The 22,681-nt window shown below is 39.0% G+C and overlaps 1 protein-coding gene across 1 annotated transcript in view; it reads right to left on the reverse strand.

Annotated features, from left to right (window-relative positions):
- Positions 1-1,464: 1,464 nt before the first annotated feature.
- Positions 1,465-22,681, reverse strand: part of IPCEF1 (interaction protein for cytohesin exchange factors 1) — a 41,185-nt gene continuing 19,968 nt past the window's right edge. The window contains exons 7-10 of the mRNA XM_013943526.2: positions 19,761-19,849; positions 13,824-14,181; positions 4,947-5,137; positions 1,465-1,730 (exon numbers count right to left, since the gene is read on the reverse strand). Coding sequence (XP_013798980.2) covers positions 1,530-1,730; positions 4,947-5,137; positions 13,824-14,181; positions 19,761-19,849 — 839 coding nt within the window. The 3' untranslated portion in view covers positions 1,465-1,529. The remainder of the gene's footprint in view (positions 1,731-4,946; positions 5,138-13,823; positions 14,182-19,760; positions 19,850-22,681) is intronic.

Genomic DNA, 22,681 nt, shown 5'->3' on the forward strand with positions numbered 1-22,681 from the left:
TATAAAGTAATGACAAAGCATATCTTTAGGAAATAGCCAACAGAAGTGCAACTTCCCACAGTTACGGTAATGGCATTAATTTGAGAATGGTGGGCTAATTCTTGTTTTTTCAAAATTCAGAACTCCGCAAAGTTCCTTGTACTTGAACACATGCTCAAGATGTGAAGGCAAAAACAAACCTTGTGCTGAGGACAGTGAGGTCAAAAAATTATAAGCCTGTAGCAAAATTTCTTAACATACTTATTTTTGTTTGTCCACTGTGGGACTATGACATTTTCTAGAAAACATATTTTCCTACCAGAAATTATACAGATATTCTTCAAATCTCAAGCTAGACTGAAAGAAACAAGAAAAAGTTACAGTAAAAGTCCCAGTGCAGTCTCAGTTATAGAGCCATTACTGTGATTCATACTTAAAAGAATAATAGTACAAAGAACAAGGAGGCATTTCACTTCAAGTCAACATGTAAGCACTCTCATCTGGGTGAGTGTGGTCCATGTGTTCCTATCTACATTAGGAAATTCAGCATATATAAATATATAAATAGAACATATATACAGTACATGGTCACATTCATATAAGCCATAAAATGACATATATGTACAAAAATATTTGCAACTATATTTTACACTTTCAGTTCTGCAGCAGGAATCTAAGGATTTAGCTTTTGCTTAGGGGACTTTATCACTTTGCTCATTAGGAATTTGGGATGAACTTGTACCTTATATATTCAGTATTGTCAAAAATATGTAAGAAGCAAATAGTCCTCAGGGAAGTTCTGCCACGTCCGTGAGAAAAGTTGAAACTTGTTGAAACATCATTTGCCTCATTAAAGAGTAATTTGTATGTCACCAAATATACTGAGAGACATTCTCCTCTTGATGTAGAAAGACAGTACTTTGGTCCGGTCCATAAATAAATGTGAAACTTTTAAGATGTCAGGCAGGGCACAGACTGGGTGCCTGACAGTTGTCTGTAATACAGACTCATGCATAATTGCTATTCTATTTGTCTCCATTTAAACCGGTAAATCAGTCAAAGTGAATGAATGTGGGGATGAAAATACTTATTTCAGGTTACCTTGCAGGCAGGGTCAAAAAGTAGAGTAGATTATATCCTTTTGGCATTATTGTAACTTCCTTCGTGGTTACCATGTTTAACCATGTAAGTTACATGGTTAAAATGATCCCAAGGATCTGACATCTATGCTGTTCATAGACACCTCTGTGAATTCCAGGAGCTGCACACATTCAATTTACTTCTCCCAAGATGGAAAAACATTTCTTCTCTGCCTCAGATAACATTCTTCTTAGATATATGGCTCAGATACAGACATGCTTTTTTTAATTTGGGGAATTCACTCTTCTGATATGAAGTAAGTTGTGCAAGAGGAATTAAAGCTTGGAGAAGGGGTTGTTTTTCTTATGAAGAACACTTGGAAAAACAAACTTCAGAATGCAGCAGTTTAAAGTGCCTGTATGTGAAGATCAGTGGAGGAAAATCTCACTGTGTCCCACAGATCCACAGTCTCAGATAGCACTTTCATCAACAGACAGTGCAGTCATCTCTTGCTCCTCACTGTTCTCCGTGGACACATCCTGGGTGTCCTGCTGGTGATAGATATCTTGAACCAGCATGATGTTTGTGTTCTTCCACTCTCTATATTTCATTGCCGTCAACTTTGGGTCCTCCAGCAACTGGTTAATTGTGGCCAGGTCATGTTCTTTACACTAGGAAGAGAACGAGTGGTTACTTCTCACAGAAAACTGCCAGGTCCCTTGTCTGTAATGAAAACACTTTGTGAACATTACAGAACCATGACACATGGAGATGGCATGGTTCTCCATGGTTATCCATCCTGGCAACTCGTTCCCATTTTTATAACAGGCATTATGAAAAATAAGTCCATGGCAGAAATTTCTCCCAACTGAAGGCAAGATTATGATTTCACATAGATTTTAAGATTCTTTGCAAAACTTTGTGAAAGAAAAGTCATGTGAAAATTAGATATTGTTATGCTATCTCACAAAAAGTTAGCACTCACATGAAACTGGACATAAAAGCATCTATTATTGTACTTCAGCCCACTCCTGACTTTCTCAAAAAGTACCTATTCCCTGGGCAAATTATAAATGTCTCTTCTCCAGGAGTTGGACAGAAAATAATTTTGGACATAATCCATGCCCTGGCAGTATAGCTCACTGGTCATTAGAGCTCATGTGGATGTTAATAAGTCTACCACCAGCTTCTATTAATAAATCTAGTTTCAACTCTCAGAGAGGAGCAGCTCAGATCATGGACAGTCACTGACAGAGACTGAGAACTTTGATATCCTTGCATTTTCTGTCACAATGCACCATTTTGCTTTTCCAGGCATTATTGCCTATCCACACAGTAGATCACAGGATAGAGAAGCCCCACTTAGCTGATAAAATTTGTTAACTGCATGTTAACTGCATAAATCTCTACTGATTCTGCCTGGCTCCATCTCCCCACTTTCTGCAGAAAAGCAATGGAATAGTTCTTGCCATCTTCTCCTACTGCCACCAGATTCGCTGAGCCTAAGGACACTCTGTGCTAGTAGCTGCCTTGAAAACACTCCCACAAATCCAAGACACTTCCTGCTAGTAGCAATAGGCTGCTCTCACATCCATATCCCAACCCACATCAGGGAAATTTAACAAAAGGGAGTGAGAAAAAGTAGTAAATAAGATTAGTAGACAGTAGAACTTGCAAAGTCAGCTGTTCCCTTTAACCAATATTTCAACTACCCTAATCCCTGTGATGCCTGAGCCACTTCTGAAACAGGAAAAGTTGGTTTACATATACCCTACCCCAAGACTTAGTGCCAGCCTTTGTAAGAGGGCTTCTGGCATAGGTGCAGAGATATCTGCTGTTAGCTTAAGAGTGGAAGACAAGATGGGGAAGGAAGGGAAGGGAAGAGTATTTGAAATGGGCAAACTTGGTGGCAAAAAGCCAGGCTATGAATTTTTCTGTAGCACTAAAGCTATTTCCCACATTCACTAAATCTCTGTTGCATTTGCGCACAGCCTCCCTCTCTTCCAAACCATTCAAAGTATGTTTTGTTAATGATATATTGTGGCAGCAACATTAATCTGTTACTAAAGCTGTGGAGTCAGAAGTCCAAAATAAGAATTGCACCGAATCTTGAATAAATTACATCTCTTAGACTAAGAGAGTTTTAATCAAAGCAAAGTAAATATGGATCAGGCGAAAAACTTTTGATTTCAAAATTTCCAAAAGATGATTTTCAGTTATCTCCTGTCTCATGTTGTATGTTAAAAGCATATAATCCCACTGATGCAAAGAATATGCAACTTCCCCACTCCAAGCATCTGCCTTTCAGACAGGCTAACTAAACACCGCTGTGCACAGAATTCCTTTTGTGTCTGTGAGAAAATGTCTGTGCTATATTTGTCTTGTCAATACTCCAATTTCTTAGTTTGAAAAGAGCAAAAAACCAACACATTTTCTGTTTTATGAATACTCCAAAAATGATTTTTCCATATTAAATACAAGCATTAGACAAGCCTAAGCTTATAAACACTGCTAATCACAATTCATACAATACTCCTGTGTTAAATCAATGCAAAGCTCTCCTTCTTGCTCATATGCAGCAGTAAGGCTTTTAGGCTTCCATTCAGCATTATACTAATGAAATTGATTATCCCGCAAGATCCTACTCTGTTTTGTACTAACTGGCTCTTAGATTTATTAGGGAGGCTCCTATTGGGGAAAACCTTGCAGTATGCTTCTACATTTAGCTTCCTATCCCATAAAATAGGAATACTACTTAACTAACCTCCCGCTATATGATGGGCTTACTTTATTGCTGATATATAAGAGTAATGCTATAGTTGGTAATGTTTCACTTCAGACTCATCAACACTGAGGAAATTTATGGAGACATTTCACCCACTTCTCATACCAAGCCAGGAAGCCCTACAATAGGCAGAATTCTTATGGTCCAACTTGGTTTTTCAGGTGTATCTTCAGTAAGTTTAACACAGGCCTGAGTGCCAAAGCCAAGCCTTCCATTGCAACTAATAACCAAATCAATGACTGGGCTGATAGAAAAAGGTTTTACATGTATTTCTCCAGAGTAGGATGCCTGAAGCCAGATGCACTCTTTTGAAATAAGTTAATCAAGTTCTGCTTCTAGTGAACAAGAAAAGAAATAAGTGAAGTCCCAACTTTGCACTTATTCTTTCTTCTATTTACAATTTAAATGCTATGGTTAAGTTTTCTGTTTCCCTCAGTACTATTCAGAAGCAGGATTTGTAATCCCATGACAGCCAAAACAATGCTGGCAAGTAAACAGCCTCATTAATCCCCACATTCCAGCTAGATTTATTGGCCCTTTCATGAAACCTTCCATGAACCCCTCCCTCCTCCCCTCCAGTTCATGATACATTTCCAACATTAAAAGCAGGATGCTTTTGTTATTAAAAATATTTTAGTTACAGGAGATCTTTACAATAGCTTTGGCACATCCTGTGCATTCTCCAATAATCACATAAGGAAAACTTTTTTGGCTCAGGGTCATTTTCTTGTCCTTTATCATTAACGTACTTTTTCTGCTCTTCCTTTTTTAAGGCTCCCCTATTTAGTGCATTCAGCTGAGCTTGCAGATTTTCCAGCTAAATAAAAGGAGCTTTCTTTATTAAAATTTCCAAATGGGCTGCAACTTCTGCAAAGAGTCACTTCTGAACTATTGCCTCTGCTTCCAGTTCAAATTTAACAGCAAAATACAGATTGCTGTTCAGAATAAAGTAGAAAACAATTTCAAAAACTGAATCAAATTCTCTGGAGCTTTAAACAAATATGTAATTAGAGTTTGGCTGAAGTCTAGGCTTGCCTCTTTTCTCAGCCAAAGTGTTTGTTTCTCTCAGGAAGGAAACCTTGGCCCCACTCTGTGACCTCACCTTTAATGTGCTATTCAGCATTCGAATTTTGTGGAGTTTCTCGTTAATGGAAGGATTTTTGCTACGTTTGATAAATGACTTCCTAAGCTCTTTCTTGGTTGAAGGCCGACGATCACCAATGGGAGACAAGCTTGCTTGTTCTAATGACTTATAAAGTCGCTCCATCTCATCATCAGGGCATTTTCCCTGATCTGCAAAGAAAAGAATAAATTTAGCATGTAAATGTGAATATGGCAGCATATAGTAGAATCATTAAGTTCAGCCATCAGAAAGGATCTTAGCCAAGTTAAAAAGTAACAGTATTAGAGTCAAAAACAAGGGCAATTTTTAATGAAATTTTTAGGGTCATAATGCATATAAGAAAAATATACTACCAAACTCAAATAATTTTAAGAATCAGCTTACCATCCAAACAGATACAAGCATAAACATCTGCTGGTCAAGTACTGTTTTAATGCTCTGAATCTATCATAGACTTTGAACAACTGTTAATAATGCTACATCTGATGAAAACAACTTTGACAGCATCTGCACCTATTTACCTTTTTCCTTCACTCTGCACACAGTTGATTGCCCCGAACACATTTCTACCTGGCAATTTACAGATCAAATTCTACTTGATGTACCTACTCATCATGAGGTTTTGACAATTATTAAAAATAGAATCAAAAAAAAAAAAAAAAAAAAAGAGCAAGGAGATGAAGCACTGGGACATTTCAGGGACCCCAAAAAAAGGTCCCTAGAAAACAGATTAATATAGAAACCTTTGGGGTACCTATTGATAACTAACTCCTGAGATTTGCAGATTGCAACACAATTTCTCTGTGGTCCCCCACAATGAAGCCTTCATTATCTTGATTTTAATTATTCCTTTCAATCTGATGGCTCCCAAGCTGTGGCACCATCTTCCATGACAGAAAGAACATGAGAGGAAAGGCTAGCAAGCAGCTGAGAATTAAGTAGGATAAAATAAGATACAAACTGAAGCAAAGTCATTAAAAAAAAAAAAAGCTTAAAAATGAATAGTCCAGAGCTAAAAAAGTACCAGGCATAGATGGGCACATATGAACAGAAGGCCATTTTCAGTGACAGACTGTGCAACTCATTTAGATGATAGGACCAGATACTGTTATCCCTCAGTCCACACTGCAAGTTTTTCTATTTCAATATTTACTAAAGGAAAATCTTAAAATTACTGGTGTTCTCAGTGTGCTAATGAGTCCCTTAATTCCCCACTGGGATAACATTCACTTTTATTTCACTGAGGATAGTGGTGATGGTTCTTCTTTAATGCGGTCCTCCATGTGCCAACAGAACTGTCTGTGCTTTTTTTTTTTTTTTTAATAAAAGTTAAATATCAGCTCTTCTAAATTATCTTCATTCAGCAAACATTTTCTGAACAAAAGGAAGAAATTCCTTTGCTCTCTCATGCTGCAGCAAGAAGTCCTTCTGGAGAAGGATTCCAAGAGCATCCCCCAGAGCCATCCAGGGTCAGTAAATGCCTTCAGGACTGAAAACCACTGTTATGCTACCGTCACTTTGCTCATGCCAAGCTACGTCCAAGGATGGCTGCAATTGAAAAGTGATGTACTGGGGGGGGGGGGGGGGGGGCAGGGGCGGGGGGGGAAGTATTAAGGAGTAGGCCAAGAGCAAAAATTTGGTCCTTTCTACATTACCCTTGCCAGAGCATTTAAGATCTTGACCCTGCACCAGCTGAAGCAAATAAGAAAGCTTTGATTTGCCTATGTGAGCTGGGATCAGGCCTGAAATGCTGTAGCTGAATAGCTGACCAGCATGTCAGCACACTCAGGAGTCTGCTTCTTATCTTTTCCATGTTTTAAGAAGTACAGCATCCTCCTACACCCCCAATCTTTTAAATATTTAGGTTACAGGAAAGGTTTATATGTTACAAATATTTGTCTTCAGTCTGTTGCTGGCCTTCTTTCACTACTCTGCGATTATAAAGAGGCTGCTGTAACATGACAAGAACTAAATATAGCTTCCATCACTGGTACAGTGCTGGGGGAGTAGAAGGAGAACTGTTGTATATTTAACAGGCTGAGGGAAATAGAAAAAAATGCACATGTAAGGCATAATACATGGCAGTAGTATTTCCTGAAAACTGTCAGCTCATGCCATGAGGCTCGTAATTATAACCAGTTTCCTGTCTACTTACTTGGGATGAAGCAGCTGTTTGTTTCATTAACCAGCTCCTGCATAGGACTGGCTCAGATGTGCTGCAGACATCACCCATCGGGACTGTACACAGAGGTAAATTGAGCTATATCAGATCCACTTGACAGATATCCAAGAAAAAGTGTGTGTATATATATATATATATATTAAAAAAAATGCATTGACTCTGTTCAGCAAGTTAAAAAATAGGGGTGGTAGGGGGGCAAGAGGACTGTAAGTGCCTGCTCTGGACATTTTTTGAAGCCAGCTCATGATGCTCTTCAAGGTCCTAAAAGTGTAAGAAAATAGCAAGCATGATAAAACACCCTCTCTGAACATGCTTCTTCCATTCTACATACTCTGATATCTCTTAAGCATTTGTGGATGGAGGTAGGCAGGACAGAAGTACTTGGCATATAAAGAGAAGTAGTAGTTCAGGCCAGAAAACCCCAGCAGAAGGCTCCCTCCACATGATCGGCACTCTGAACTCAGCTTCTGAATTCTTTCAAGCTTGTAACCGTGAAAATCCCCCCCCCCCCAATGTCTTATTCTTTCCCCACTCCAACTACTGAAAGGATGGAGCAGGTCAGTTAACTTCACAGGGACAGGAACGTGCTAGATTCTGGAGATCAGATGCATAAAGAACGTGACAGAGAAGAGGCTGAACAGGATTTCAGGAAACAAAGGGCGAGTGAAACCTACAGGCTATGTAGAGCCAAACGCAAGTACTTTTGTCTACCTTTTTGCTTATGCTGATAAGCAATGAGCTTCTCTCACAACAGTTTAAAAAACTAGTATCTTAATATTTTGTTTATGTATATAAGCAAATACTGTTATTGTTTTGTATGTAAGCAAATACCATTATTGACAGAGAGTAAATCTGCCAATAAACCTCCCTAAATTGAGACCAGAATATTTGATACTCATCTGGACTTTTACCCTAAATATCCTGAGTTCCTCTGAGCCAAGCTCAAAAAGCAAAACCCAGTGCTTTGCAGGCTTGAAACTGTCACTAAACATACTAGATTCAGCGCTATGAATCTGTAAATGGGAGAGGTCATGGAAACAGGGAAGAGGCATTATGTCAGTAAATCAATTAACAAGCTCAGTAAAATGATCTGTGATAAGAAAACATTTCTCATCACTCACACATTCTTTAATGGTCTATTACAGTATTTCACAAGCCTCCTAATGCTAGGAAAGTAAATGAAGAAAGTACTACCTGTAGTGTGTTTTGTGCTTTTTTCCCCACAAAAACATCCAAAGAAAATTAAGGTTGAATGATGGGGATAAACTAACATGATTCAAGTCTTAATCACAGACTAGACGTTTTCTCCAGATTCAAACATTTATAGCACTTTTGCCCAGAACTTTGTACTCCTTAGTCTGCTTTGTGCCTGGAAACAAAGCACTGACCTAGCACACGAGCAATTTTCAGTATAACAGAAGCACGAATAGTGAACAATTCTGTTTGTTTAGGCTTCAGTGACTTGGATTCCTGCTATGAAACCTGCCCCATGTAGGCCATATAATTGAATCATCACAAAATATTTGTTTTGCATCAGAAAGTAAAAAAAAAAAAAAAAAAAAAAAAAAAAAGTATGCAGAAAACACATAATACTCAAGATCAGCGTAAAAATGAAGACGTTGTCTGTGTTGGACTCCCAAACATAAATGAATCACCCTTTCTCTGCGCTTTGTTAACCTCAGAAGATTTATATGAGGAATATATTCTGCTGGCAAAAATTTTAAAGAGCAGAGACAGGTCAGGCCACCCTAGCACTTCTCTGACGTGAGTCTTCCCAGCCTGGTCACACAGCTAACAGCAGGCATATTCAGAATCATTTCAAAATATAATATTGCAAGTTACCTCTTCCAGATGGACTTATCAAGCTAAACACTTTCTGTCTTAGACATGCAATTTAAGAAACTTAACAGCACTTCTTTATCTCATCCTATTTTAAAGACAAAATAAGTACATTTTCCTTTCAGGACCTGCAGAAAGTTTAGGGGTAGGAAACAAACAGCAACAGTGGAAGGATATGACATATTGCATGTATTTATGAATGTGTACCTGCACACAAGCGAACACATGCACGGCCACTTATTGTATGCTTTTCCACACCCTTGGCAATATTAACTATTAGCAATTCTGTTGAGTAATGCCACTGGAAGGATCAGCCTTACTGGGCTCTTGCCCAGTGCCCTTCATCTACGAGTCTCCCAGCCTGCTAAGCCTCTAAGTACTCCTTGAAAAATTATACAGCATGGCTCTTTTAACTTTGTCAGACTCCACGGTGGGGAAAGTGGAACAGAACCAGAGCTGTGCCGACAAAAGGAAAGTCTTTCCCTAACATATTTCAACATTCCAGAGAAGGAGATATTCCAGTGTGGCGTGAGGAAAATAAAGTTATTTTAGGCTGGTGAGAACTTCTGACTAGTTCTGTTTCAGGAGAAGTGAAACAGAATTTTGAGGTTTGGTGCCACTTATCAGGAATTTCCATCTTACTAAACAGGAGATATCACAGATGAGAGCAAGCTGCCAGAGGCTGAGCACACCAGTTCTTCATCTCCTCAGTTTTCAGCCTCCACCTTCCCTTCAGTCAACTTGCCACAAGCGGGAGAGAGCAAGGTATTCAGACTCCCCACTTTTCAGCAGCAACACAGGAGTCTGCCTGAAAATTCATAACTTTTAAATGCTTTCCAAGAAGCAGCTGTGAAAAATCAAGCTTATTGCTTCCCAGCAGTAAAGAAATAGAAATTGGCAGTGTTTTGCAGAAAAAAACATTTTGCATTGAAAATTACCTCCAACAGAACATATCTTACTAACTCTAAACTGAACCCAAGAAATTTAAATACTTGTTCTCCCACCCTCTAACACTGAGATCTCACAGTTCTCCAACTGGGGATTAATTCTAGGAAAAAATTTGCTTCTTCTCCCTGTCTTTGCTACTTGTATGAGCCTCTTGTGGCTGTGGTAACACCCCTATTTCTGATTCTGCCAAACCTTTTGATGCCAATGCAACTAGACCCAGACTGGGGAAAAGAGAGGAGAAAAATGTAACTGCTTTCCTCCCTCACCTCACACATACACACATGCACACAGTGTCTACTCTGCACAGTAGTAGTGGACTTTTCAATGGGAATATGATGAACATCATGGGGAAATCACATTTCCCATAGAACTATAGAACAGAAAAGATAAGAAATACTCAATTTAAGAGAGCAGAGCTTAGGCAAACTCCTCACTGGCAAATGCAGAACTTCTAAACTATGAGGTAGGAGAAAGCAGGAGAAAAGAACAGGAAAAATATGTTACCACCAATAGTAAGATGCTCTTAGCTACCACAGTATACTCTTGTATACTGTATTCTTCCGCAGTGAGGGATACCATTTTTAATAAACTGTGACCCAACTGGAAACAACACAATTAAGTATATTTTTCCAAGTTCTGAAAACTGCAGCATATAATTTTCTCTGTGATTTCTAAAGCCTTTCTGATGAGAAGCAAAATAATCATTCAAATACCATTGTTTGTCCATACAATTATCATCACTATAGGCAAATCTCTTGGTCTACACTGCCACAATCTAGCCCTTTTTTTGAAATTTTTGCAGCAGGAACCAAGAGGCCAGAGCACACCAGAAGATCTGTTCTAGCTATTATTGGCACAAGCAAACTCAAGAGGGGAAGAGGATGTCAATTCTGAAAAAAGGGAGGAATTGATTGCATCCAGCTCCTATTTAACCACTTGCTTCCCACAAAATCAACCGAGATAAATTTCAAATGGTTTGTGAAAATTTTTTGAGGTTTCCCAGAATATCAGCACATGCCAGCTCTTCTACAAGCTACTGTGAGCTAAAATATGGCACCATAAGAATTTCTTGCCAAGATCCATTAACTTCACATGATCACGAACATAAATTCTTAAGGAAATGAAAGGAAGAAGGATGTTATTGCTATAGTAAAAGATCCTTAAATACAAACAAACACATATTCCTGTTCTCTTGTAGTAACCTTTCAGTTTCTGCAGCTTCCTTTTGTTATTGTTTTCTGACGATGATGGTGGTGGGTCATAATCAGATTAATTTTTCTTACAGCAGTTGCCAGAAGAAATACAAAAGATGAAGTTTGGCTGTAGAGAGTGTCTAGCTATCCTGGATGGGGCAAGGCCAGCTTCTGGCCACAGTGCACATAGTCAGATACTTGTTTATATTCTTAACTGTTGCTTGTTTGCCTTTCAGTTTCTTTGTGTCATAGGGAGTTTTGAATCCTTTGTCTCTGTACATGTAGCAGGCCACAATACTGAAATAGTATTTTTCCCATGAAGTAAATCGAAATATAATACTGATTTCCTTTCAAAAGAAAATACTGTTAAATTCTGTCTTTTCTTGTACTTTGTGTTAATCGCTGGTATATAAGCCTTCCTCAAAAATCAGAGCAGTGAATAAGGCTGAAAATAGTCATAGAACCAGGAAGAGTAAGGCTGGAAAGGCCTTCAAAATATCATCTGGTACATCTCCTTCTACATGACACAGTTGCTTAGAAGATTTCATTTAATAGTTTTCATTCAAAAATAATCCACGATCATTTAGTTGAATCTTTCATTTTTCTCACAGAGATTTGGGTCATTTGATATTCTTTCTGAAACTTTTCTGTCATTGTTTAATTTATAGCTAATATTTCTGTACTCTTCTGGTATTTTCATGACAAGCTTTTCCCACAAAGTCACAGCTGCTCTTCCTCCTAGCTAACAACTTTTCTCGTGTTGGTCTCCATTTCTGGCTTTTGCCAATAAAAATGCTTTTCAGTTCTTGAAAACTTTCACCTCAGCTCTCAGCTGCTATCAGCTGCAAATAATTCCACATGGGGCATTTGCTAAGCAGAACGTCACCATCAAGTAGACCATGTGACAGGTTATTTCTTTCCTCATAAGGAGAAGGAGAGAGTGTGCGCTTGAACTTTCTGGGGTGAGAGTGTTCAAAGAATGCATAGCTGTTGTGAAAACAGTACAGACTTTACGCAACACAGGACACGTGCTTTCAGAACACATACCAATGCAAGATGGTCCCATCTCCTTTTGGACACAGTCCAGTTACTCTAAAACAGGAAAAGCTGTGAGAAATGCACTATTGAGAAACATCATAAAGCACATAATACTGATTGCACTAGTAAATGATTGAGGTATGCATTCTTCTTTTTTCACAGCAGATCACTCTACGGTGTTCTTATTGCTTATGGTAAATAATATCCTTTGGCAGCTAGCTTTTACCCCATATTTGAAATACATCTCACAGGATTCATGCATATCCTTATCAACTAGCTGGAGACAGAAATTCTTGGGGGATAAGCCACAGAACCAGAATTACATCCTTTCTGATAACTTTCATTTTGAACTGAATCGCTACTTTACATTAGTCCTTTTTTCCGCCTCATATTCTCAAATTGAGGTAGCTTAGTTAATCTCCTTGCAAATTTTTTCATTTATTTTTCCAGGGGCCATTGCAAGAAAAAGTCGCAAACACTCTCCATCCCCTCCATATACCATGCAGACTTGATAAAGAAAAATGCATGTACAGTGCACCTCTTCCTGGCTCAACAACAGGTTATGATGCAGACAGTAACTAGTGAGGTTATACAGTTTCCATAGTGACTATCTCATCGCAATGATCTATTTCTGGAATTCCATCACAGATCACCAGAGTGGTTAGATTGGAAGTGTTCCGCAATCAGGGAAAGCTGCCTGCTAAGGAGTGAGCAGATGGAAACATTAATTTCCCCAAAAATATTTTTCAGACAATTAAATCACCTTCCAAATGGCAGGAATATACCAAAATGTGCCTGGATTTACATTTTAATCCTGATTTTATGGGTAAGTATTTCTGTATCATTGTATGATTTCAGCCTATAAAACATGCTTTAAATGATTACAAATGTGTCATGCTAAATCTATGACTGTCCATAAAAGTACCTGTCAGTACCCTTACAGTTACTATGGTAAGCATCAACCTGAGCATTATTGCAGGATTTCTGAGAATGCCTCAGTAACATATTCTAAGCAAAAGGTGAAGTTCACACTTCTGAAGAGCAACCATTGAACCTTGCTTAATGAGATCTTTAAGCCACTATGTCATATATAGCCTACACTCCAACAGTCCACCTGAATGTACCTAAATACAGGCTCATATGTAACCTGGGAATCCCTCAGTTCACCCAGAGAATGTTTCCCAAAGACATTACATGTTTAAATTTAATCCAGAAAGTCAAATTACAGAAGACACTGAATTTACTATGTATTTCTTTAGGGACACCATTTCTGCCAGGCCCAGCCATTTCACTACTTGCAATGCCACAAAGCTCAAAAGGCAAGGCACATTGCCTTACCACAACTTTCTTAAAATTTAGATTCAATTCTAACCAATAATAGACAGACATATTAAAATACAGAAAGCCAATAAAAATATGTCTATATTAGGAATTTATACAGAGGTTATGATTTTAACATCTAGGTAAAATTTGAGAAAAAGTCTACAGGTACTTATCATTTAGATACTAGGTTATATATTTGAAGCACAGTAAACCAGATGCTTGTTATAAATGATGTGCCACTGGAAAACTCTTCAGTATAGTATATAATGGAAGGAAGGGGGGGGAAACACCTTTCACATTGTACGGCCCTGCAAACAAAATCTCTTCACTCACCTTTGGCTAGTGATTTCTGTCCTGTTGCATCTAGCACAGCTAGGCAATGCATATCTTGAGTTAACAAAGAATTTTGGGATCCACCACTGGGCTGGACCTCCTGGCTTTCTGCCACTTCTCCACAGTCCACTTCTGGCTGCTCCTCAGAGTGAATCTGGACGCAGAAGGTTAAAGGCTGATCATCCTCTTCTACGGCAGAGCTGTTAACTAGGTCAAGCCAGGACTGCCTCTCGGGATAAACCACTTTGGACATCAAGGAAGAAGATGACTCTTGGGAGTTGAAAGTGCTTTCAGGAGAGGAGAGAGAACAAGATGCTTCACTTGATAGAGTTGAGGTCAAGGAGGACTTCTGCTGATCCTGTTTTCCAGAAACAAAAAAACAAAACAAAACCAAAAAAAAGTTACTCCAAGTCATTCCTGTTCCTAGGCTCTATGCATTGTAGATATGCAGCTGAAATGCTAACTGACCAAAACCAGATATAATCTGATCAAATATGCATCCAAACAAGCCTGAGGTATGAAAGCCAGTCTCTCATATAGTAGTACTTTCAAAAACTGAGTGATGAGGTGAGAGGTAAAACAGATACAAACCTGGCAAAGCCTTGAAACAAAAGAGCAAGAAAAAAAATGTCAAGTTTTGAATGCAACATTCCATGTTAGGTTGCACATTCACTTTCACTCGTTACTGTCTATTCACTCCGTTGATCTAATTAAGAGTGCAGAAGAGAAGCCATGAATTAGTCTTTGACCCTGGAGTTGTCTTGTGTAAATCCATCAATGCCATAACCAGAGACAGCCAGGAATGAGCCTGAGCAGTGAACTACCTTGACTTTCTCAGCACACAGCTACTTCACCTGGTTCATTCAAGGGACTAATCATTCACCAAGCCAAGAAGGCTTGGTAATACAATGGCAAGTCAATGGTAAAAAGGAAAGGCAGGCAACCATGAGGTAAAGGGCACACAAAAGGGGAATGGTACAAGATTTGTGCTGCTCATTCGCCTGCCAAAATTCTCCCTTGAGCACATGAATCTGGGAACAGACCCAAGCTTCACTACAGACACATCAGAAATAGTCAGCACATCCTAGGGCCCTCTATGTCATATTGGTATCAGCAAGAGTTCATACAACCACAAGGGGATCAGAGACATCTACAAACCATCATTAGGAGCTAGGAGATGAATGACAGAGGATTTAATAGGCGCATAATACCATGTAAAGAAAGGTTGAGAAGAAGAAGAAAGTTCTGAAAGATATGTAGCTACCAAGACAGGCAGATAGCTGCTCAGGTCTTTTTCTACAGGAGTCATTTACGCTGGTTGTCTTGTACTACCACCTGGTCACCAAAAGCAACTTTTCTCACACAAGAACTGGCACTAGTCTGCTTCTTAATGACCAACCACGACTGAAAAGACGAGCCAAGAAAGAGAGTCAAATACCCAAATAAAAGGACACTCCACTAAACTGAGAGGCACATATTCAAAACTATTAACAAGAACGACTCTACACAAAATATACTTGTGTGGAGGGGACATTTCTACACAGTTAATTGTGGCATTGCCAAATCAAAGTTGAATTAAGCAAAGCTTAAGAATTAAGCAAAGCTTCAAAGGAGGCCAAAAAGTTACTACATAGGTACACAGAAACGCACAGATACACGCACAAATACACAGAAGCAGATTAATTAACAATAATAAAGCAATGGAAGGGAGACAAAGCCTCATATTACAGCCATTAGCAGAAACTACTAGAAATATGAAAGCCAGATTCCTCATATCTGCTACTGCAAAAATTTTAGTCCTTCTTGCAAATCAGCTGCTACTGACCACTGTCAAAATCAGAATACCAGACTTGATAGACCACAAGTCTGGTAAGTTTATGTACATGTGTAGAATAGATCTCTAAGGATTAAAACAGATGATAACTAAACTAGCAGTACTGAAAATTACTGAAATGGTGTTGCTAGGAAACCTGGACAAGATGAAAACACAATAAAGGGACTAGCCTGGAATATCTATTAATAATCACCTGGTAAACTAGAAACAAGAAGTATTCATATAAATGAAGTGTGACAACATTTTTGGATTATGCTATGTAAACTTCTGCAACTCAGTGTTGCTATAGCATATACTACTTCCTTTTCACATTAAAAAATGCAAATGAGAATGTCTTCCTATAGTTTTGATCTAGCTGTTTCATGTAGCTACTAATCAATACAGAAAATAAGGAGGACCGACATCAGATTGTGGTCACCATTTGTTTGCACCACTTTCTTCATTTTTGTAAATTTTCAAAGCCATTCCTCCAAGACTATCCCAAATGCTATGGGAACATACCTTATTTATGAAAAGTACTAAACTTTGTTTCAGGTAGCTATTTGTTTTTAAAAAGAAAACCTTCGCAAATGCACCATAAAGGAAAGGACAAGGAGGTACTGTCATAAACTACGTCTACCAGGGACAAAAGTGCCCTTGGGAGCATGGGTGACCTGAAGCATTTCATCTGTCTCAGAATAAACTGAGAAGACAAGCTGTTGAAGTGCTTGTACAGCCAAGCAGAACAACTGAAAAGTAAATGCTCATGCACACATGGTGTTGATGGTCTAATTTCAATTGTTCAAAAGCAGAAAAGGAATATGTTAGATCTCACCTACATTTTTCTGGCATTTTTCCATGCAATAGAAAGTGCCATAGAAATGAAAATGGTGTCTCATTGAATGGAATGTATTTTTGTTTTCATTTTCATTTTGTGTTAAAGAAAAGATTTGGGTGAGAGTAAAGAAGACTGCCAGAACATGTTTCTCTTTCTCTACATATGTGAATATATATAACTATATTTTATTTTTCTTGGCATGACCAATGTTTACCTAAGCTACTTAAATGGTTCCTTCGGAAGACTTGCAATCATCCATGTAAAAATAAATCTCCAGTTGAGGACATTTTAAAAAGCAGATGTTCAAGCCAGCAGATTGTAAGGATCCCACTGGAGATAAAGGACTCTCTAGGCATTTTTTTTAGAGAAAAATTATCTCCATGAAACATGTCAACAACTCTTTCAGAATTGCTGCAGTCTATTGGCTCAACATGGCTGCTGGTTTTGAGCATTAAATCCATTCACATGCAGCAAAATTAATGCAAATGGTCAGTAAAACTTTTGTCCTACAGATGCTGAAATGTATTTGGTTTTCACTTGCTTTTCTCTTCAACAGTACCCAGAAGCACTCATAAACATAGAAGGCTCATGCTCACTGCTGTTTGTTTTTCAATGGTCAAAATGCTTTGAATTAGCAGAGAACAGAACAGCAACTAAAACTTCATGCTATAAGTACAGCAAAATGTTTGTTGCTCTAACAGATAACAGAGCCTGCACCTGGATGACTATTAGTTTCAAGATTAATAGTTCCCAGTCTGGAGTCGATCTCAAGAAGTTTGGAGGCCTTTCTAATTGAGACAACAGGTGTTTAATTTTCAAAAGTGTCCATAGCTTCTAAATACTATTTTGCAAAATGCCCTTGGCACTTGGGAGGCAAAAGGACAACACTTAGAAGAAAGACACAAAAAAAAAAAAGTGAAATAAGTCCCAGTCAAGAGCCTATAATATTCTTGATGCTGGTCTGAGTTTCTAGGATAAGTCTCTTCCAGTAGCAACCTGAAAAGATGCGAGTAGACATCCCAAATGATGTGTACCCACATAATATCATCCCAAATCTATCAAATGTTCAGGATCTCGTAGCTTGATACAAAAACACCGCAGTGAATGAACAGGCAGCAAGCAGTGTTTAACCAGCCTTCTGCAAACCAACCAAGAGCTCCATCCCTAGAATTTACTTCCCAGTAAAAGCTGTGCTTTCCCAATCTTTCCAGCGGTTTTCTTGCGCCAGTAGCTGTCAGGAGTAAGGGGGGTGATATCCAAAATTTAAAAGAGGACTCTGATTTGTAGTCAAATGTGGCTCTTTTGGTACCTAAGTGTTCCCTACCCACCACATCAGCAATCTGAGCATAGGGCAGAGCAGTGGCAGCTGAAGCTTATCTCAGTGGCCTCCTCTGGGAGGAGAAGACAACTAATATGCTTAGCAGACGCTAACTTTTGTCCATGGCGGAATTTACATTAAGATGGGGATGAGGAGAAGGAAAAGCAGCTCAGAAAGGAAAAGGCTGGAGGGAAGATAAGCCTTATGAGGAAAGACTGAGGAAGCAGGATCCCTCAGCACCTGCCTCCCCTACTAAAATCTTGAAGCCAGCCTTGTCTCCTACCATACCCTTCCAGAAGAGCATATGGGTAGGAAGCAACCGGAGATTGTATCTGCAGCAACAGACTGACATGCAGCAGGAAGCCAGAAAAACAGAAAACTACAAAATAACACCTGTTTAAACTCATCATCTGGAAAAATGCAGGCATTCACTTAGGGGTGAGCAGAAGGGAAAGACATCTACAGCCACTTAAAGGCAAGCCAGTGAGGTATAAAATTCAAAATGCTTCATTATCAGACTTTGGCCCAAAATAACTCTTGGAGTCACATTGCCAAGGTTCCTATTTTCTCCAATATTTATAGCCACTCGGCCACATTTAACTTTCAGTTAATACAGCCAGTAGAGAATCATATTTTGTACAGCAGTGAACACCACACATCCCCTGAGTGCCAGGTGGATTGTTTTACAGCGATTAACATTAAACAACTGTTCTCAGAGAGGAAGTGAACACTGACTTAGCTGACTGAAACAGAAGGGGTCAAATAGGTGATAGTGTAACATACAGTCCCAGCTTTATGAGAGCTAATTAAAGAATACCAGACAGGCAGCTCTGTGCCATCACATATCCTTTTATTACTGACTATGATCATGCAAGCTTCTATGGCTGATCCATATTTTTCAAATTTGTTCTTGCTTCACTGTCTCTGTGAGCACCTCAGCTACTGTCGTTTCAGTGTGCCAGTAGAGGAACCTGTACTAGACCAATGAGGTAGTGGGCACTTCCCCTTTATGAGATGCAATAATATAATTTTATATCAAGTATATTACTGTGTACCCCTCAATGTTAACTTTCAACAGGGGAAGGAAATGCTTGAACTAAGGATCCTTATTTCAGGTGCACTACCGTCCCTAACCGGATTAATCATTTCTAAACACACAATAAGTAAAGCTCATATTTTAAAAGGTATATAAAGCAAGATGAGAACATTGGGGAAAGCAACAATATAGAAACAAGATTAATAGGTCAGTAACGGGCTAATAACTAGGTAAGTCAATTTGATTAGATGCATGAGGGTGCATACTGCTTATTTTAATTCATGAAACGAAGCTAAGCAGGAAGGAATATTCCGGACAAATGCTCCACAGAAAGAGAGAAAAACAGCACAGATTTTGGGAGGATGCCTGTTTTCTTTGTTTATAATCTCTTTTTCAGAGGTAAAGAACAATTTTATCACTGTGAGCAGAGACCACTTTCCTTTCACTTCCCTTTACTTTCCTGCCACAAGCACAGCTTCAAATTCAGCAGTTTTAAGAGTAGCTCACTCAAATAAATAAATACAAATCTGTTGGATGACACCATCAGAGGTCACCAAAAAACCCCCCACCGATTTGGGATCGGATTAGAAAAGAATAGTATGAAAAATTAGGTTACGGTAGCGTGTTAGAAACCTTGTAAAGGAAAGACACACTGTGTACATGAGGTTGAATGACACCTTCCTTTCTAAAACAGGTATGTCTTCATCTGAAGGAGCTTGTTCTTTCAAGTATGAGGCTCTCAGCGGAGGAGGCTAGAATAACTGCAAGCTCTGTCATAGGGTAGGTGGGAGTTAGCTTATCCACATTTCACAGGCAAAAAGTGAACATTTACAGCCCCTACTTTAGGTTATTAGGTGAACGTACACCTTCTGAGGAGAGATTTGTTCCAATTGGTTAGCAACTAGAAACAAGCTAATTACTGTAAGACTTACCAAATGAGGAGGTGGTGGCTGGGCTGCGTAGGGGGGAGGTGGTGTATCTGTTATTTCTGGATCATCATGTTCACTTTCACTGTAACATTCTGGGGCAGACATGGAAAAATGAACAAAAACAAACTGTTAGACTGACACTCATGTATTCCCCGCAGCACTATGGTAACCAGATATCACTAAATAGCACTTTCTGGTCTGAGGACCACACTGTAACATATCAGTGTCTCCTACGGTGAAAATTAACCCACCCGTGGTAATGCTCCACTACTTCATGGCAACTTTTTTTTTTTTTTTTTTAACGCAAACATAATCGCTATGGCAGGAAACACTAGGTGGCACTGCTATAGATAGCTTTAAAGGGGGGGTGTTTTGCTGGGGGGGAGAGGTTTTTTTTTTTTTTTTTCAGCCTTTAAAAGAAAGGCTGCACGGTTTGTTGTATAATTTAGGGAGACCTGTTGGAAGTAGCAGGTTCTGTCCCTTAATCTCTGTAACCAGTAAACTGTCCTGAACAGGCAACAGGCACTGGTATTTTGGCTGAGATTTTGGAAAACAGATTGCTTGCATGGTACTTAGGAAAGCAATAAAGTACCCTCATCAGAAATTTCTGCCACCACACAGTAACTCACATAGGCACACCATGTGGAACAGTGGTACATTTGTAGAGCTAGTAATAAAAGTAAACACATTAGTATTATAAACCTCTTTTTTTTTTTTTTTTAATGAAAAGCAAGCTGATAGAGCCCCAGTATCGTTTGACATGTGGCAGAGTGGCAGTCATGTTGTTATTTAACACATAAGTGCTTTTTAACACTGGATTAAATAAAGCGATAACCAGACAGTTGATAAAATGAGACACAGACAAAAACGGGAGGCCGTAATTGCTGGTTCCTACTTCCAGAGACTGGCTGTAACCACTGGGCAAAATCACTTCCCCTCCACTAAATCTCCCAGTGCACATCGCCCCTTCAGATCAAACTTTTATAGGAGCAAGTGTTTGTATGCTTTGCTGTACCATATGTCAAGCTCACACCTACCCCAGTGAGCTGGGGACTGAGCTGGGGACTTGTGTGGTAACAAGCAGTTAAGAGTTTAATGAGGACAACATCAGCAAGTGCTAAGTGTTGGACGTGCAAAGACTGCCCCTGCGGTTTCCACTGGAGCCAGCGCTCTTCACTTCCTCTCCCTCAGTGCTAGTTGCATAAAGTCAGTTTGTGCTCTTAAAGAGCAACTGCATCTCTCCGGTGGAAATAATTCTCCAACCCTCTCTCTCCGAGTTAGTAAGGGCTGTTTATATTAAGAGAGCATTTTGTAAGAGTTGGACTTCATGGGTTTGAATCAGTAGAAAGCAATGTTAGCATAGTCTGTGGGTAAACACTTGTGCTTATCACATCTTTTAGCTAAATTAATACCTGCACACTTTCTTTTTGTGCTGGGGTTCTAATAACCACACTGTGAGGGGAAAAAAGGTTTTAAAAGATAACAATTTCATAGAAGAGAGAGAGGTTTCCAAGATGTTAGCAAAGTGAAACTTAAGGAGATTCGTTACTTTTTGAATAATTTATACACGTTTCCTCCCAATACTATTATTTGCAGAACTATAGAGTTTTTAATAGCATAACTGCTGTTTGGTTTAGTGAAAATATGTGCTGGCACATCTTAGAATAAATGACCGAGACTGGCTACAGTAAGGCCTATATCAAATTCTAGGGCTCTATTAACACATTCTTGAATAACTCTGCATAAAGAACTTATTGTTTCTATAGCTCCCCTTTTTTCAGACCAAAGAACTGAAAAAGAATCAACAGCTGTTTCTGACACTCTAAATAGGCTAACAGGAGGGCTGAAGGCAGAGAAAGCAAATGAATATACAAGAACTGCCATAACGAGAGCCAAGACCTTCCTGGAGAGTTATGGTGTTTGATGCAGAGGGGAGAATTGGGTCACTAGAAACAGAAATGACTATGGGTAATGGTAACATTTCTCTGAAGTGTAACAATGCCCCTGTAAGGCATGTCCATGTGAGCATGCTAATAGGGTACTGAACCCGTGCTCAAGAGAGCTGCTGGAGCACCTGTGACAAAACAGGAGTGGAAAGATGAGTAGGTGTTTGGCACCAGAATCAGAGGGCTTTTCCTGAAGGGGGGACAGGCAGCCAGCTTCAGAAGTTGAAGAAATCTTGCTTGTGTTATGTTTATTGCTGGGTAATTAGATAACCGGCTGCAAAGGTTGCTCGAGTGCATTATTTTGTCTTTCTTTGTCTCTGTCTCTCTCATATTTTTCTTTTTCTGAAGCTTAGTTGGCTCTTATTTTTAATCAAATTTTTAAGCTCTTGACTCAGCCAAGCCAACCAACATGCTACATTTTCTGAATTTTTTTTTAAAATAATTTGTTTCTATGTATAGTATTTTGACAATCATTACCTTCAGTCAATCTTCTCCTTTGTGTAAACATGGAAAACATGTTTGGACACTTCTTTGCCAAGTATAATTATCATGCAGTTCTTGCTACACAGCCTAGTATTCTGTAAAGCCCTCCACACTAATTATCTCAGATTGTTCTGATACAATTGGGTTGCAAGAGGACACAGGCATTTTGAAGAAATTTAGGGAAATGGGAATTAACAGGTTTCTTGACAAGAAATGAAGAGGAATGATGAAATGAAGAAAAAAAAAAAAGTGAGACCTGCTGAATCTCCAGAAATCAGTGATATCTGTGTTATTCAGCGAAAGCTGCTTTTAATGGCAGAGTATATATGGAGCCAGATCAGACAAATCAATAATGGCATCACATGTCCAAAGTTGGACATGAACCACATTCTTATTCTGCAAAGTTGCAGAAAAGATATGGAGAAGAGCCTTCCAGTGCTTAGACAAAACAGGCTGCATCACTTAAGTGTTCATATCAGGCTAAACACCAGTTTC

This window comes from Apteryx mantelli, chromosome 3 (genome assembly GCF_036417845.1).
Source record: "Apteryx mantelli isolate bAptMan1 chromosome 3, bAptMan1.hap1, whole genome shotgun sequence".
Lineage (NCBI taxonomy): Eukaryota > Metazoa > Chordata > Aves > Apterygiformes > Apterygidae > Apteryx > Apteryx mantelli.